Here is a 16,956-nt window from a genome sequence, read left to right on the forward strand (position 1 = left end):
ACAATATATTGCTGTTATTACACTACGTAATGGTATGGTATGACTAAAGCATCTTTTTTACTAACATCGAGATCTAATGGAAAGAAAGGCTATAACAATTTTTGCTCTTGGTTTCAAATAATAACGTTATCAAAAGTGTCATAATGGCATGGCTGTGGAGAGATAATCATATAATGCGTCGCGAAAGGTTAGACATCAAATACGTAAAGTAAATAGTAATAATAATAATAAACAGTAACAATAATAATACCAAAGAACAGTAAAAAGAGTAATATCCTTGTTACTACGTGTTACCTAACTAACCAAAAAATCGGGGAAACTATTTTTCATCTCATCTCTTCTTCGAATCTCCCTTAATTTTTTTTGTCTCTTTGAATTTGGCATCATAGCTGCAATAGAATATTTCAGAATTCCCGTCAGGTCTAGTAGTGCCCATTACGAATAAAGATAACAAGAAAGGGTATTGGTTATTTGTGTTATTACCATTGAACATTACAAAGTGGGCTTTTGAAAAACTGTATTCTCCCCTGTAAGACGTAGACTATGACACCAAATAATTGAGCTCGTTTATTATTTTGAAACCCTTATCTATCAGACTCTAATAATAGCTACGAAGAAGAAAACCAAACCTTTATCAAGATTGCGAAACAAGCTAATAAATTAAAATATATTCCTTATACTACACGAATTAACAGCTATTTCTTCCAATAATATTAATAAATAATCCAAGTTTTATGAATTTAATAAATCAATTGACCTCTACACAGTCACCTTCAAGAATAAACCAATTGAACGGTTTCCAGAGACCAAGAGCAACAACATCACCTTTCAATGTTCTTCAATCGCCTTATAATTTAAATACTAACAGATTAAAACATCTATTATCTCAACAGGAACAACAATCGAGTATCACAAGTTCTAATACAACTTCAAATTTCTATGCAATCACACAATTTATTTTACAGTTATATTTTAAAGTTGACATAAACTCCTTAGCCTCACTAAGGCTAATTGATTTAATTGTCGACCAAACCTACTCTGATTCTCTAACTTTAAGAAAGCTAAATGACGGCGATGCATATCAATATTTCAATACAATATCAAGAGATCCTGATATCTCTAAATGTCCAATATTTGCATTAGCAATATATTTCATAATACGATGGAGTCATCCAAATCCTCCAATTACAATTTTTAACTATTTTAATATCCCATTGTTAGATCCAAACTTTATTCTTTTGGATTCAAATCCACTTTTATATATGCAGAATGAAGATGTGCTTAACGGCATTAATAACTCAAATATACGAATTCCGAGAGCAGAACTCTTTGAACCATCAAGAGACCTTATCGACATCGTATTTCCATGGCTGCCAAGTTTAAGGCAAGATATGTTACAAATTGATAGAACAAACTATAAATTACATTCCTTGTGTGAATTATTCGAATTCATGGGTAAAGTAGTCATCCAAGATTTACGTTATTTAAATCAGCATTCTTTATTGTTACCAAATATCTTATCATTCATTGCAAAATTCATACCTGAACTTTTTCAAATGGATCAATTTAAAAATATTGAGGCATATAATACCACGAATAACAACATGGTCAATGGGAACATTAATATTGAACCATGGTTAAGTTCCAATACCACTTACGATCCCTCAATACGAAATAATACGTCAAGAAGTCAATTTACCAACGTATACAACAATACTATCAGCTATAATGCTGATCCTGCATTGACTGCGATAAGTAGTAGCATTGACAATAATTTCAATAACAGCAATACTACATACCAGATACCAGAAGAGATAGAGTCACGATTTTTAGAACTTTCCAAAAAATTGACTGTGGAAAATATTAGATTAAGCCAGCAAGTAACGCAGTTGAAAACAGACTTGTCATCTGTGACAACTATGTGTAATGAAATCCTCAAATTACAAAAGGCAATGGCTACGAATCCTAATACCATTAGAACTGATGCTGTTACAGATAGCGTAACTGGAGTCACACCAATTACCGTCCCTGACAGTAGCGCAATGGAGAAGCCCACACCAAAAATACCTCAGGGCGCTCCTATAAAACCAACCTTCAAGAGTCCTCCAATAATATCTCCTGCTGCTAACTTGTCAGACAAAATACAAAAAAGGGAATTACCACCCATATCACCAAACGATCATTTGGATCAAATGAGTCCATATTCTCCTCAGTCACCTGGGATAATTGGTTCGCCATATTCTAGAAAAAGGTACAGATTAGATGATAAGCCAACTCCTTCTCAAACAGCACTAGATTCTTTGCTATCTACCTCAATTCAAAGCCCACATATTCAAGTTGATCCACTAATAGCAGCTAAAACGGCAAATGCAACTACTACTAAAATAACAAAATCCAAAACCAAAAAACCAAAGAATGCTCCAACATTGAATCAAATACGGAAAAATCAATTTAATTCACCTGTTACATTTGCCATGGCAGATTCAACATCCACATCAAGCTCAAATTCTTCGATTACAAACAGAGACTCTGCTAGTGTTCCTACTCAATCGAAGAAGGACAAAGAAGCGGTTCTGGTTGTTGACTCCCCACAGCCAAAAGTAACCAATACCATCAAGAAAACTCCACTGGTGCCGATGAGAAAAGTATTAGAGAGGCCATTATTAGTTAGAAATGATTCAACAACTAGTATGCCAATGTCTCCATCAGAACAACCTGCGGCGAAGGTTATCGATGCAAGAGCCCCAGCATCTGCCATAGAACCTTTTTCGCCGAAGACACTGGTAAAGGAGTTAGACAAACGGAATATGACAAAGAAGGCTGACTATAACGGAAAATCGACGAATGAAGATATCCGTGTAGGAGAAGATGAGAATACAATAAAGGGTATACTAGATAAAGATGTCTCAGAAACAGCAGAAAATAAAAAAACGGAAAAGAACAACGAGCTACGCGAGAATATCAATAAAATTGAGAAGGATTCTAAAGATAAAGACGATCATGAACATAAAGAAGACAACAAAGATAAAGACGAAGACAAAGATAGAGACGAAGACAAAGATAAAAAGACTAAAACCAATATTGATAACGGTAGTGACAAAATCAAATCTACACCTAGCGAAGTAAAAGAGGATACCCCTGTTTTATCGATCCCATTACAGCCAGTTACGAAATCAGTTTCATCAATACCACTAATAAAAAGGTCTTCAGCTTTACCGCATTTAACAAATATCAACAGAGCCTTACAGAACTTCCCGAATATGGCCAGCCTCGGTACTTTCATCAATAACCTCAGTGCAAGTAATCTAACACCGTCTGATATATCGTCCTTATCTCATAAAGCATCTACGCCTCAAATTGGAAAAAGGCAATCGACTACACCAGCTTCCAGGACTGGTCAGGGTCCCAACGACAATATCAAATATAAGTTGTCAAGAGAAAATAAAACAATATGGGATCTCTATACAGAATGGTACATTGGATTGAATGGGAAGCCTTCTATCAAAAAACTAATTGAAAAGTATGGATGGAGGCGTTGGAAAGTCACAGAAGATTCACATTTTTTCCCAACGAGAAGGATAATCATGGACTATATCGAAACAGAATGTGATCGTGGTATAAAATTAGGTAGATTCACAAAACCCGATCAACCAAGAGAAGAAATCAGGAAAATTATTGTTAGTGATTTAGAGAAATTCAGAATTAATAATGGTTTGACACTTAATTCGCTTTCACTTTATTTCAGAAATTTAACAAAACACAATGAAGAAATATGTGTGTTTGAGAACTTTAAGAGTTGGTCTGTTGGGTCAATGACTGAGGAAGAAAAAGTTAAATACTGTAAAAGACAACATCTCAGCAATGCTGCATTAGCAGCTCAAGAAGCTGCTAGGCAGGCAAAGTTAGCAAGAAAAAAAGAGAAACAAGGAACTGCAAGAAGTAGTAAATCTACCACAGCTAATATTCAAGACTCCTTATCGAAACTTAACGAACCCAACGAAATAGATAAAAACGTTAATTTGGTTTTAGAATCGCCTAAGAGAACTGTTGAGCACCAAGATGATACCTCAACACAGACAAACTTAAAAAGAATTAATCAGCTACAAAGCAACTCTGGGATTGTTAACGACTTGAAGAGACATCAAGACGCTGAAATACGATCTAACACGACACTAAATACCCTCCCCCCCAAAACGGACCTCCCTACCCAAGCAACTCAAAGGTTTATACAAGCGTCACAGATTAATGATATCCAAGAGTCAGTAGCAAAATTAAATGCCAATTTATCCAAACCTGTTAGCACTACCAAATCCAGTATTCAAACTACAGCTCAATTACAGAATGAAGGTCGGTCCTCAGTTACAAAAGGAACTGACAAACACAGTAACACGAACGATAAAGTATCACCGAAGGCTTTGCAAAAAGAAGTAGCAAATTGTGATAATGATATTCGATTAGATAAATTGCCCGCCACTCAGGCCACTGAATGTAAGTTACCAGAACTTCCTAAGAGTCCAGAAGATCTTAATAATGTTACCCATCCTACAACCACCACGATTAAGACTACTGCTGACAATTCTGTACGCACTAATACAAACAATGACCTTATGAATACAAATAGTTTGTCCAAGCCAATATCTGAAGGAACTATTGTTGAGACAAAGGCCATACCGAATAAATCTCCTACAGAAATCATTCTGAATTTTAAAAAAGAGATAGTAGCGGAGCATGGCTATAGTCCAAGTACGAAGCCTATACCAGGAATAATAACCGATTCTGCCAATGTTATAAATTCGGATACTGAAGAAAGTGCGGTAGAATCACAAAAATTAGATAGTCCCGTTTCGACAGGGAAACCGAATGACGCAACAACCGAATTGATTGCTGTAACTACCACCAATTCAGATTCCAAATCTGCTACTCCTAGATCAACAATGGAAAAGTTGGCCCTACAAACAGATTCAGAACCAAAACATACATCAGGGACTCCTGGCCATACATCTAGTATAGTTTGATCCAGCTAACGACGTTTTGGAGGAAGAGATTATGAAATATAACGAAATGTGATGACCTTATTTATAGATTTATAGATTTTTCTGAATAGTTAACAGATTGTAACTAATTTTAACATTCTCGATATTTACGCAGTACGTAGACTAGAGTTCTTTCTACATAGTTTTTAATGTCTTAGCGAAATAAGGGCCTTGAAAATTGCAATCGCATCCCATTGAACTTTTAATGCAAAAGACCTGGCTTTAAAAACGGGATATTGAGAAATGCAGAACAAATTACCAGTCCAAAAGATATTTGTAAGCCATAACGGAGACCACTTTCTAACATATTATGCCTCATGACAAGTTTGAAATACCAGGTAATTTAACTCTTATCCAGGCAATCGAACTATTATACAATATCATCAAAAGCCAATACGGCAATTTGAAGCATCCCACCAATCCAAGGGCCGATCCCCCTTTGGCTGAACGTTACAAATCATTGAATCATTTACTGAATTATTTGCATGATGCTATTAAGAAGATTGAAAGACATTATGGATTAGGAAAGCACTATTTTTGGAATGTACCAGAATATTATCCAGAGTACAAAGTACAGATGGACGATCTTAAAATTTTGAGGCAAGATATCATTACTGAGGAAAATGAAGTCCAAGAAGAGATAATATCAAACAATGCTGATAAGAAGACCCCTACTACATTGGAGTATGGTAATAATATATTGAAATTGTCCCAGCTTTGGAGAAACAACTCTAAAAAAGAGAAAAAGAAGGCTATGGAAACTAAGATGATCGAGGAAGAGGTTGCGCAAATTAAAGAAGCAAGGCGATTAGAAGAAGAAAGAAAGATCAGAGAGAACAAGCTCCAACAAGAACGAATAGAAATCCAGAATAAAAAAATGTTGGAGCTGAAGATCAAAGACCAAGTCGAAACGGAAGTCAATGCGAAGTTGGAACAAGAAGAAAGAAGGCGGAAGAAAATGGAATGTGAATTAGAACGTAGGAGGAAACAACAATTAGCTAAACAAAAAGAGAAACAAGTTATTGTTGAAGGATCTGAAGCATATCGTAGTAGTCGTTCGAAGAGTCCAAGCCCGCCAATACGGACCAAAACGTTAGGTAGAAGAAGTGTAGACGTCAAGAGACGGTCTCATGAGTTAACAATGAGCAATTCAGAATCACTAAGGAGAAGGTCATTTGATATTAAGACAAATCCAAACATTTCAGGAAAAAAAGATCCAATACTATCACAGGAAAGGAATAATGATATTGGAATAGCGGCTATAGTTGCATGGCAAAAACATGCTCAACTAGAAGTTCCGAAGAAGACGTTACCATCTATCAGCCTTCAGAATAATAATCGTAAACAATCAACAAAAGCGGTAAGTCCAGGAACCCATAACAGGCCTCGACACAGTAAACCAAGCATGGCGAAAATGCATGGGACGAATACCCAAACTAAAAACCTAGGTTCTAAAGATGCAAGGATAAACAACGCAGATATAGAACGTTCTGGTATTAAAACGACTGTTAATAGACGTCCTTCATCACGCAAGCAAGTACACGAAAGGAAACTTCCAGCAGTACTAAAGGATGAGGTCGACAAAACGCAAGAGATACCAGATAAAGCACGAGAAACATCTCTTCTTGACCAGAGGATAAAATATATTATGACCACTTTACAGGGTGTTGATGAAAGAGCATGCGAACAAATAATAAATGATATATTAATTATGGATGAAAAAATCCATTGGGATGATATTGCGGGACTTAATAACACGAAGAATATACTCAAAGAAACTGTTGTGTATCCATTTTTACGTCCAGATCTTTTCAAAGGGTTAAGAGAACCAGTAAGAGGCATGCTATTATTTGGCCCACCAGGGACTGGAAAAACTATGATTGCCAAAGCTGTTGCTACTGAATCTCATTCTACGTTTTTCAGCATTAGTGCATCTTCATTATTATCAAAATATCTTGGTGAATCAGAAAAATTAGTTCGAGCGTTATTCTATATGGCGAAACGATTATCTCCTTCCATTATTTTCCTTGATGAAATTGACTCTTTATTGACGACAAGGTCAGATAATGAAAACGAATCCTCTAGAAGGATTAAAACAGAGTTATTAATCCAATGGTCATCATTGTCAAAAGCGATTCCCCATTCTGATCCCAATGGAAAAAGTAATAATGTTTTACTTCTTGCCGCAACAAACCTTCCTTGGGCCATTGATGAAGCAGCGAGAAGGAGATTTTCTAAGAGATTATATATTCCATTGCCTGATTCTGAAACTAGACTTTATCATCTGAAGAAATTGATGAGTTCACAGAAAAACATCTTAACCGTGTCGGATTTTAAGATAATCTCCATAGCCACAGAAGGGTTTTCTGGGTCCGATATTACTGCCTTAGCGAAAGAAGCAGCTATGGAACCTATCCGTGATTTGGGGGATGAGTTGATGAATACTAATTTTGATACAATTCGAGGTGTTTCTAAACAAGATTTTGATACTGCATTATCAACAATTAAAAAGAGCGTATCGAAGGAGTCCCTAAGTCATTATGAGCATTGGGCTTTGCAATTTGGTAGTACAGGTTCTTAGTATACAGAAGCATTTCTCAGTATTTCATATCTATGAACAACATAAGCTAATAAATAGCATTTAATACTTGATACTAAAGCGGCGTCGTTGTCTTCTGGATCATTTATCTATTAGCCGCCCAGCGCGGCCATTAATGTTAGATACATCCGCGGATGGTGTTTTAACAAATAACAAACAGCATCTAGCTTTCATAACGTTATTTTGAGGGTATAACAAAGAATTTTTTTCAAACAAGCAATTTAACTACCGAAGAAATGACAAAATATACGTATTTGGTTCCAAATGATCGTCAGACTCAATGGTTGAACGTTCTCTTAGCGAAGAATGGAGGCGCCCTCAAAAAGATCACTGGACTAACTATATTAGGTGTATCACTTTACATTGTATCCCCTACATTAATTATTTCTCTTTTGAGAACATTAGGTCTTCGAGATAAGGATACCAAGGAATCATGTCGATTGGATAGGACTACGATGGGGTTAATAAATGCCAGGAATGATTGCTTCATAAATTCATCACTTCAAGCTCTAGTTCCCTTGTCATCGTTTACTGTATATTTAAATTCCATACTATCAAAATTACAAGAGGATAAGAACTTAAGCCTACCATTACATAAGAATCTCGCCAAGACAGTTTATGAACTGCAAAAATTAATTGTTGATTCAGAGTCTTATTCAGCAGAGTTGATAATATCTACGATGGAGCATATTTTTAAAGGAACGATATCCCGGCAGCAAAATGATGCCCATGAATTCACTCAATTATTATTAGAGACGTTGTTTAAGGAATTAGCGGTGCTTCCAAAGGGGGTTATAGAAGTACCAATGAAGGGAGTGGTGGGCAATCATTTAATCTGTATTAGATGTGGCCATATTTCGCAAATCAAAGAGGAGATGTTTTCAATTTATGAACTCAACGTACCACAATGTTCTTCAAGCAAATTAACGGATATTATCCATAATAACCAATTAGAAAAGATTGAAGGTTACTCATGTTTATATTGTGAGATAAATATGATACTAAAGAACGAGAATTATAGAAATAGTGACGGCTTTACTGGAGATGATGAAGAAAAACGGAAATTGAGATATCTTAAAGAAGTCTTTTTGAACAATTTAATGATAAACCAAGAATTACCGGATGATATAATGCATTATATTAAGTCTTATAAGAGAGGTTATTGTGACATATCGAAGATGGAAAAGTCTGACATATTTCGAAAAAGGAGACTGCTCCAGTGTCCAAAAGTATTATTAATTCATTTATCGCGATCAATGTATAATGGAATGGCATATACTAGAAACCCATGTAATGTCGAGTTTGAAAATATACTTGAACTAGAAGAGGAACAAATGTTGCAGAGCAGTCCTGGCGAGAAGACATTTATTAATTCAAACAGTAAAATAAGATATGAATTGAAGTCGTTAGTGAAGCATACTGGTTCACATTATCAAGGGCACTACCAATGTTATAGACATAAGCCTAAATTACGAATTAATAAGGAAAATGGTGAAATAATTAATCGATCTTCAGTAATCGATAACAATCTGTTAAAAGATGACGAAGTGGAGGTAGAAGTCAAGGAAGAAAATACAGTACCTTCCCAATCTTTCAAAAAGATTAAAAGTGTAGAAACATACCCATTTTGGAAATTATCTGATACGTCGATTGAGGAATCAACTGTGAAGAAAGTTTTAAATGAAAAGAAATCAGTCTATATGCTCTATTATGAACGTATTTAATAAAAAAGGGAATGTATGTAATAATGACGCTTTTGTTAGGCATCCATATCTATATCCGTATCGATATCCATATTAATATCTTCATAAAAGGGTTGTTGGTCCATATCAATATCATCATTATCAATATAGTTATATTTTCCTTCGGGAGATTATAGTACCAATTATACCAAATGAAATAAAGGAATTTGGAAAGGTCAATCCATTTAATCAATTGAGATGAATTAATGTTTTGATCGTTTAAGATTTTTGAATATATATAATAATTTGAGTCATATAGAGAGAGGTCCCTATCCTTATCATCCTCATGTTTATCTCTAGTAGGTCTATTTTTGAAATTTTTCTTTTTTCTATCTACTGATGACGATATAGATGTTAATAAATTTATCGGCTTAAAAGTGATTGAATTGGGAAGTATTTTAAAGTCTTTTATTCGATGTGGAAAACTGGTGCTAGTTCTAGTGGTGATGCTGGCACTTGCTGTATTGTCTTGAAGTGATAAATTCTGTAAATCTTGTATCAATTTCTGTTTCTTATAGTGCGATATATCCAAATTACCATACAACTCATTACTTCTACATCTTTTCAAACCATATTGATTATTCATATTAGCTATTTCACAGGGTCGAGGGCTTTGAAATATGTGGCTTTCAATTGTTTATGTGAATATATATTTCCAGAGGTATTTGCAAATCAACCTAGTGCCAGAAACAATAATAAGTAAACCATGTGTCAAAGGTAAAAGAACAACAGACAAACCAAGGCAGGATATGACTAATAAATGAAGGTTCTTATTATGATTTCCTGGGCAATTTTATCTATTGAGTGCTTGTCTTCTTGCAATATCCTTTAGAATTACGAAACTCTAATTATATAGCCAAACTTCCCATTATCAAAGGCTTTGAATAAAGGAAGGGTTCTTAGTATCCGCATGGTACCTTACGGATAGTGTTAATAAAAGTATCCGTGTTCTTCTTTGTGGATACCATGCCTGTCCTCAATAATAAAGATACTTTTCACATAGTTGCTTCCGCGGCGGAGTCTCAAAAAGAAGATAGACACATCGTATAGCATCCGTGGGGGAATCCTTCTATTTATAATCTTAAGTAAGCGCTTTGCTAACTATACGAATTTTACTCCACTATCAAAGATCATATGTTGATAATACAATGCGTAACATGTTCAGGAAAATAGAGAGGTGAGACATAGAAGAATAAAGTAAAAGCCTGCCAAGCAAAAACTGATCTGTTGAAGTATATTGGGCCTTTTATACTTTACGGTTCTAACATTACAGTCCTTTAGATCTGCCTCCATTCGTAGCTTGTAGCTTATATTGCTGATTTGATATCAATTATTGAAGCATAGAATTTCGACCTGACGGCTGCTGTTAGAAACACATATATATACATTGCGAAATAGGCATAAATTTGTTACATTGCGTCTCTTTCACAAATAGAGTGAACAATGAGACAGCTTTTTACTCCACCAATATCGAATACTAAATTTGATACTACACAATCTATTAAGGAATCCTATAAATCATCCTCTTCACTATCATCCCTTTCTTCATCTTTAAAACATGAAATTCATCAAGAGGATTATGAAATTGATCCTGGACATCTGAAAGAAAATATCAATCGGAACAATACTGACAATAATAATGAAAATGAAAATGATAACTTCTCTCAATCTGTCGATACCGCTTTAACTCAATTGGAAATTGATCAAGAGGTAAACTCAATACATGAGTTACCGCTTGATTTATCAAATCTAATAACTATCTTTATTGATGATCTAAAACAACCAAAATATATTAAACCGTTGTCAATTATTCAACTAGCGTCCATTTTCCAATCCTTTTATATGAAATTTGATAGGTCCGCCTTCCAATATTTAACGAGTACTGGCCCCAGCGGCTTCGTTAATAATAACAGTACTAGCTCATTTCTTAATGCAAAAGAGTCATTAAGCTCAGGATTGAGCGGTATTTTCTCAAGAAGTAGAAGTAGTAGTGGTAGTGGAAATTCCATAGGAAATAACAACAATGGTACTACAAGAAGACAGAGAAGATCTTCATCTCTCTTCAGTATGGGTCCCAACATAATAAATAATAATAATAATAACAACAACAACAACAGCAACAATCACCGACCTCCTCAACAATTACTATCACCTGAAGAAATTAATAAACAATTGAAAGTTAATAAGTTGAATAATTTAAAGTTGGAAAAATTTATGATCCTTTGTGAAAGAAATATTTTTATTAAAATACTTAAAGTAGGCACTGCAGTACCATCTCCCATCAAGAATACAACTAGCAATAGTAATAATACTAATAACCTCTATTCAGCAAACACAAATATAAACACCAGAATTAATCTCAGAGAATTCAAGGTCGTCAATTTATTTAGAAATTCCCCGGAGTTTATCCAATATGATAGAGCCTTAAATGAAAAAATTAACTGTCTTTCAACGTTATTATCGACTTCATCTTCCCCTTCGGCTACTCCAACTGAAATCGAGGAAAACGAAGCTACTGCTACTGCTACTGCTACTGCGGCTGATTCTGATGCGCCTATTAGCTTGTTTGCATTCCTGGATATAGACTCCGTTAAGATGAAATCAAATGAATCAATATCTTTAGAGATCGAACATCTATTTAAAAAATTCTTACTGTATTCAATTTCGCCGTTCGATAAAATTGAAATTCTATTAAAAATTCATAATTTAATGACGTTTTATAATGAGGAAATGTCAAATGATGAATTCTTATCGTTATTAATTTATTACATTATAAAATTCAACACGAAGCGAATCTTCTTAAACATTGAATTCATTAAATTTTTCAGATACAAGAAAAAACTGGTTGAAAATGAATTATACGTCTTAACTAACATGGAGGCCGCATTAATGTTCATTGATGGATTGACGATAAATGATTTCTCTAAAAAATTAACTAATACGTTAAACTCAGATCAATTGGCTCTACTAAATGATTCAATAAGTAGTAAAATTCAACTTCCTCTATCCGTAATGAATTATAGTAATAATAATAATAGTAATGATAACGACACACATATCCGTATTACAGAGAGTGCTAAGGCACTCCTGATAAATGATAATAATTTTAATTTCTTAGACCAATCTACTAACATCACCTCCGTTAATCAAGATGTACTCCGATCCAATTCGTATGGTAGGTTTAAAACCATATTTGATTCTTCATTAAGAAATGTGATTGGTAAAATTAAATCGTATACCCCTCCTGTGACAGTGCCACCGTCTGATGAAGATGATGTAGATAGTATTAGTAATAATTCAAAAATCAACGGTGATGAGACTACCAACGATGTAGACAAGGAAAAGCAACAGGTTGAAGAGGATAATACAAGTATAGAAAAGGAGCTTTCTCTAACTAATTCTCCGGAAAAGAAAGTACGGACAAAAACAATTAAGATATCTGGCTCAAATATGTCGTTACATTCCAACATAACATCATCCGATGATATGATCACAAATATATCATCATCATCATCATTACCGTCATCGAATGAGATACCTGCTGATTGGAAAAAATTTAAAGATTTAGATTTCGAGGATTTGAAAATATCTGATTTAAAACAAATTTTCGATATTTACCAGAAAATTATTCAATAAAAATAATATGCAAGTTTATAATTACATTTCATATACATCATTATATATACTATATGTTTGATATATGATCAATAATGAAATTTATCTCATTAATAGCATCTTCATTCCCATTTACATCATCTAATGATGGCAAAAATTCTGAATTTTTAATTAGTCTAACTAAATCTTCAATGACTTTCCTTGTATATTCAATTGATTTACTTGTATCTTGTAAAAATTTCAATGCCACCTTTTTCAATTCATCATCGTCTGTTCGTTTCAGCAAGATATTCAAAAGTGTTGGCCCTGATACATTATTTAAACTTTCAAATCGTAGTCCGTGAATAATTGGGAATGATAATTTACCTTCTGATAAATCCTCCGCAAACCCTTTATTTGCAATCATTGTATTATTCACCAGATTTTGATAATCATCTCTAATTTGATAAATTATACCCAATAGATTACCCAATGGCACTAAAGTTTTTTTCTTCCGGTTAAAATTGGGACTAATTTTTTCCATCATTCTTATCGTCAATCTGAAGAGACCACCGGTCTTATTCATAACCATTTTGAAATACATTTGTTCGTTAGGAACTCCATCATACCTTAATTCGTTCAAAGAATCTCTCCAATGAATATCTAATCCTTGACCTCTATGCAAATTCATCAATTCCTCATTAAAGATTTGTAAAAGTTCCAAAATAGAAGTCTGATCTGCACTCATTTTCCAAATCAAATTCATTGATTTGAAGTACATATAGTTGGCAGTATTTAAACTCATAGGCATACCAAATACCACATGAGATGATGGATTACCTCTTCTTAAATCAGAATTATCTTCAATATCATCAATGATCAAGCTTGAATTGTGTAAAGTTTCGATAATTTCCATTAATATCTGCAATTGTTCATTCGGTATTTCATAAATCTTATTGAATGTTTGAATTAATTTTGATCTAAACCGTTTACCTTGATGTAAAGTTATATGTTTGTATGGTCTCGCTATTGTATCTTCATCTTCAATTGACCATTGTGGTGTATTGCAGATCATAGAATTGATTTCATTCATCGTTGAACTATTATTGTTAATATTATCGTTGGAAGTCATTTCTCATATGTTTTCCCTATCTCTTCTTTTGTGAAACACTCTTGTTACACCTTTCGTTGCTCTATATATGCAGAATAGAATTCCTTATTGCACAACAACTATTGAAAAAAACCACTCTTCAAAAGACCCTTATTATTAATATCTTGTGGGATTGGAAACTAAGTACTATACGCACAAATGGTGCCTGTAGGTATCTATATGCAACAGCTGTGTGCTGCTGTTTCAGATTCAAGTCTATTCTGAACCTCATTATGTGAAAAATGTCTCATCGCTGAGCGCTTACACATCAACGTACGTATTTTCATTAATTTCTTCCCAGGTTTATTATATGTACGTACAGAAATAACATCAAGATGGAGCAATTACCAATGTAATTCCTTGAAAGGGTATTTATCTGGGACAGTTACTCGACTTCCCTTTGGTAATGTAATTGCCCCTTTGGTCAATTACATTGGATTCAAAAAAAAATAGAAGTAAAAAAATACTTTAATGCAATGCTGGGTTTGTATATTTGAGATTGTGTAGCGCTAGGTACATATCTGTGTCAATATCTATGCTTGATTATATAAGGGAACATCATCAAATATCCCATTAGTATCATCTCTGGTTCTATTCTTCTTCTTCTTATTGAGTTGCTTAACTGGCCATGTTAATAAGTGATTTCTCTCCTTTTGTAAAGGTTTATCCAATCTTTTGCTTATAGATCGAACTTCATTGAACATCGGTGAAGGAATTGGTCTTAAATCACTCAAATCACTGATATCAATATTATGAATCAATGCAACTTTTAAAATCAAATCTCTCTCCCATTCGTAGTCTAACTCATCTTCAGCTATCGGTTTTCGTTGAACTGATTTTAATCCTTTAGCAAGAGTTATTAATCGTTCCTTTAATAGTGGATTAATTTTATATGGTTGTTCATCATGTTCTGTCTTTTTGTCCTTCCTTTCCTTGTTTCCTTTATTTTCTTTCTCATTGTTTAAGAATTCTCCAAGATGTCCTTCAAACCCGATCAACTCAGTCAATCCTATTGATATTTGTTTCATATTCTCTGTAAATGTGTCAGGTAATAATTTCACTATTTGACATTGTTTCGGAGATGGAGTCTTAGATAATTGAGCATTCAAACTGGTCAAACAATCTTGTAATATGGAAATATCAATCAACGTGACATCCTCCTCCTCCTCCTCCTCCGCCCCCTCATTTCTTTTTGAAGGAGCATGTGGCGGAGGTCTTTGTAATAACGATGCCACTGATAAGGCCCAACCACCAGTTTCTTCTCCTGATCTTTTCTTAACATATTCATCATCAAGGTTTAAATTCAAAACAGGTCTAACTCGAGCTCGATGTCTTGCTTTATGTATCCTCTTATTTGTTTCTAATTCAATACTAGTATTCGTAATTTCACTATCCGATGTTTTCGTACAGCTTTCAGTATCTACGACCGCAACCATTAACTTATCCTTCTTTTTGCTTGATTCATCATTATTAGTATTATTCTCGTTACTCGACGTCAAATCTTCCTTTTTTATGCGAGTAGCCTTTGTATCACCATAGTCGATTCTCTTTCTTTTTCGAAGTTGCATATTTAATCTTGATTTTTTTTACCGTATTACCTGGAATGAGTTGGAAATTATCTCAGCTATACCGTATCTCCCTAAATAGTCCCTAAATGATGGATAAAGTAATGAAAAGTTTCAGTTATCATTAGCCTGTTTTCTTCACATACGTACAAATTTTTTCACTTTTTTCAGAAAAATTAATTGAAGTTGAAATATTTCGGAGTTTTTTCGCGGCTAAAAAAAATATTATTGTGACGCTTTTCTTTATAGACCATTGTATATATATATATATATATGTGTAGACCAAGTACAATTGAAATAGTGTTTCATTTAAAGATATTTCCAGAAATATATATGCGCTATATAGGCCCTACTTGGGTTCGGCATCGAAAACTACAATCATAATTAGCTTTATGTTTCATGGGAGCGGTTCGAATCCACCTTTCAATTCTTGGAAAAATGCCTCATGATTGCCCTTGTATTTTGCAGGTAATTTAATAATCAAATGGATATGTGAGACAGCTTGAATACTTTGTAAGTTGACATAGTTTATGAACCAACAATAATTCTCTTCTGTAATACAGTATTTATCAGTGATGGTATGTTTCAAGAAAGAAGCAATGACCTTTTTCATAGGTTTATTAAATTCAGGGAAATTATTGTTGGGATCCCCGATTTTAACATCACTAGTCTTTTTATCTGTTTTATAAATCGGTAATTTAATCTTTGACCAAATTAAGACATGGATAACATCTGGTTCAAAATAGTATGGGAAATCATTAACTGCCAATTTAAATAATGACTTATCTTTAAATGCACCATTAATCCTCTTTTCATCTGTATTATAAACAATGTCATTTAATTTTTGTAATTCTTCCGACTTCCAACCTAATTTATCCAGCATAAATTGGGCCATATCAACATTAACAAATTTTTTCTTATGTATTTGATAATCTGTATTTTGCAATTCGGATCTTCTCAACATGTAGAGTTCACCAGAATTAATGTATTGTTTGACCTCCTTCCATGTGATAACTTTCTTGGCAATGTTGTTCGTAATGTTCGTCATTCGTGTAGCTTCTTTCGTTGTGTATTTGTAGAAATATGTCTAAGTTGTAATAGTAGAGATGCAAAATAAATCAAAGCATGGAAGTACAATCCGTTGGAAGCAAAAAAAAATGACTCTTTTAAAAGCAATGTAACTTGCTCTATAGTTATATCTTTCCAGAGTTGGATGAACATTTTCAATCAAATAATAATAATAATAATACTAAATAACTTTTCGAAGGAGTAT

General features: G+C 33.9%; 8 protein-coding genes across 8 annotated transcripts; 4 read left to right on the forward strand and 4 right to left on the reverse strand.

Moving 5' to 3' along the window:
* Positions 1-734: 734 nt before the first annotated feature.
* Positions 735-5,015, forward strand: GCR1 (transcription regulator GCR1; the record flags this gene model as incomplete). Its single annotated transcript, XM_003670292.1, has 1 exon — positions 735-5,015. One exon carries the CDS (start codon positions 735-737, stop codon positions 5,013-5,015), a length of 4,281 nt encoding a protein of 1,426 aa, XP_003670340.1.
* Positions 5,016-5,343: 328 nt separating this feature from the next.
* YTA6 (putative AAA family ATPase YTA6) lies at positions 5,344-7,614 on the forward strand (the record flags this gene model as incomplete). Its single annotated transcript, XM_003670293.1, has 1 exon — positions 5,344-7,614. The coding sequence occupies one exon, from the start codon at positions 5,344-5,346 to the stop codon at positions 7,612-7,614; it is 2,271 nt and encodes a 756-aa protein (XP_003670341.1).
* A 254-nt stretch (positions 7,615-7,868) lies between these two features.
* Positions 7,869-9,356, forward strand: UBP16 (putative ubiquitin-specific protease UBP16; the record flags this gene model as incomplete). The annotated part of the gene is made up of 1 exon (XM_003670294.1): positions 7,869-9,356. The coding sequence occupies one exon, from the start codon at positions 7,869-7,871 to the stop codon at positions 9,354-9,356; it is 1,488 nt and encodes a 495-aa protein (XP_003670342.1).
* A 49-nt stretch (positions 9,357-9,405) lies between these two features.
* NDAI0E02830 (uncharacterized protein) lies at positions 9,406-9,960 on the reverse strand (the record flags this gene model as incomplete). Its single annotated transcript, XM_003670295.1, has 1 exon — positions 9,406-9,960. The coding sequence occupies one exon, from the start codon at positions 9,958-9,960 to the stop codon at positions 9,406-9,408; it is 555 nt and encodes a 184-aa protein (XP_003670343.1).
* An 857-nt stretch (positions 9,961-10,817) lies between these two features.
* Positions 10,818-13,010, forward strand: MUK1 (guanine nucleotide exchange factor MUK1; the record flags this gene model as incomplete). The annotated part of the gene is made up of 1 exon (XM_003670296.1): positions 10,818-13,010. One exon carries the CDS (start codon positions 10,818-10,820, stop codon positions 13,008-13,010), a length of 2,193 nt encoding a protein of 730 aa, XP_003670344.1.
* Positions 13,011-13,059: 49 nt separating this feature from the next.
* On the reverse strand, positions 13,060-14,100 carry BTS1 (farnesyltranstransferase; the record flags this gene model as incomplete). The annotated part of the gene is made up of 1 exon (XM_003670297.1): positions 13,060-14,100. The coding sequence occupies one exon, from the start codon at positions 14,098-14,100 to the stop codon at positions 13,060-13,062; it is 1,041 nt and encodes a 346-aa protein (XP_003670345.1).
* Positions 14,101-14,651: 551 nt separating this feature from the next.
* NDAI0E02860 (uncharacterized protein) lies at positions 14,652-15,686 on the reverse strand (the record flags this gene model as incomplete). Its single annotated transcript, XM_003670298.1, has 1 exon — positions 14,652-15,686. One exon carries the CDS (start codon positions 15,684-15,686, stop codon positions 14,652-14,654), a length of 1,035 nt encoding a protein of 344 aa, XP_003670346.1.
* A 394-nt stretch (positions 15,687-16,080) lies between these two features.
* On the reverse strand, positions 16,081-16,731 carry HTC1 (Htc1p; the record flags this gene model as incomplete). Its single annotated transcript, XM_003670299.1, has 1 exon — positions 16,081-16,731. One exon carries the CDS (start codon positions 16,729-16,731, stop codon positions 16,081-16,083), a length of 651 nt encoding a protein of 216 aa, XP_003670347.1.
* Between the last annotated feature and the right edge of the window lie 225 nt (positions 16,732-16,956).

This window comes from Naumovozyma dairenensis, chromosome 5 (genome assembly GCF_000227115.2).
Source record: "Naumovozyma dairenensis CBS 421 chromosome 5, complete genome".
NCBI lineage: Eukaryota > Fungi > Ascomycota > Saccharomycetes > Saccharomycetales > Saccharomycetaceae > Naumovozyma > Naumovozyma dairenensis.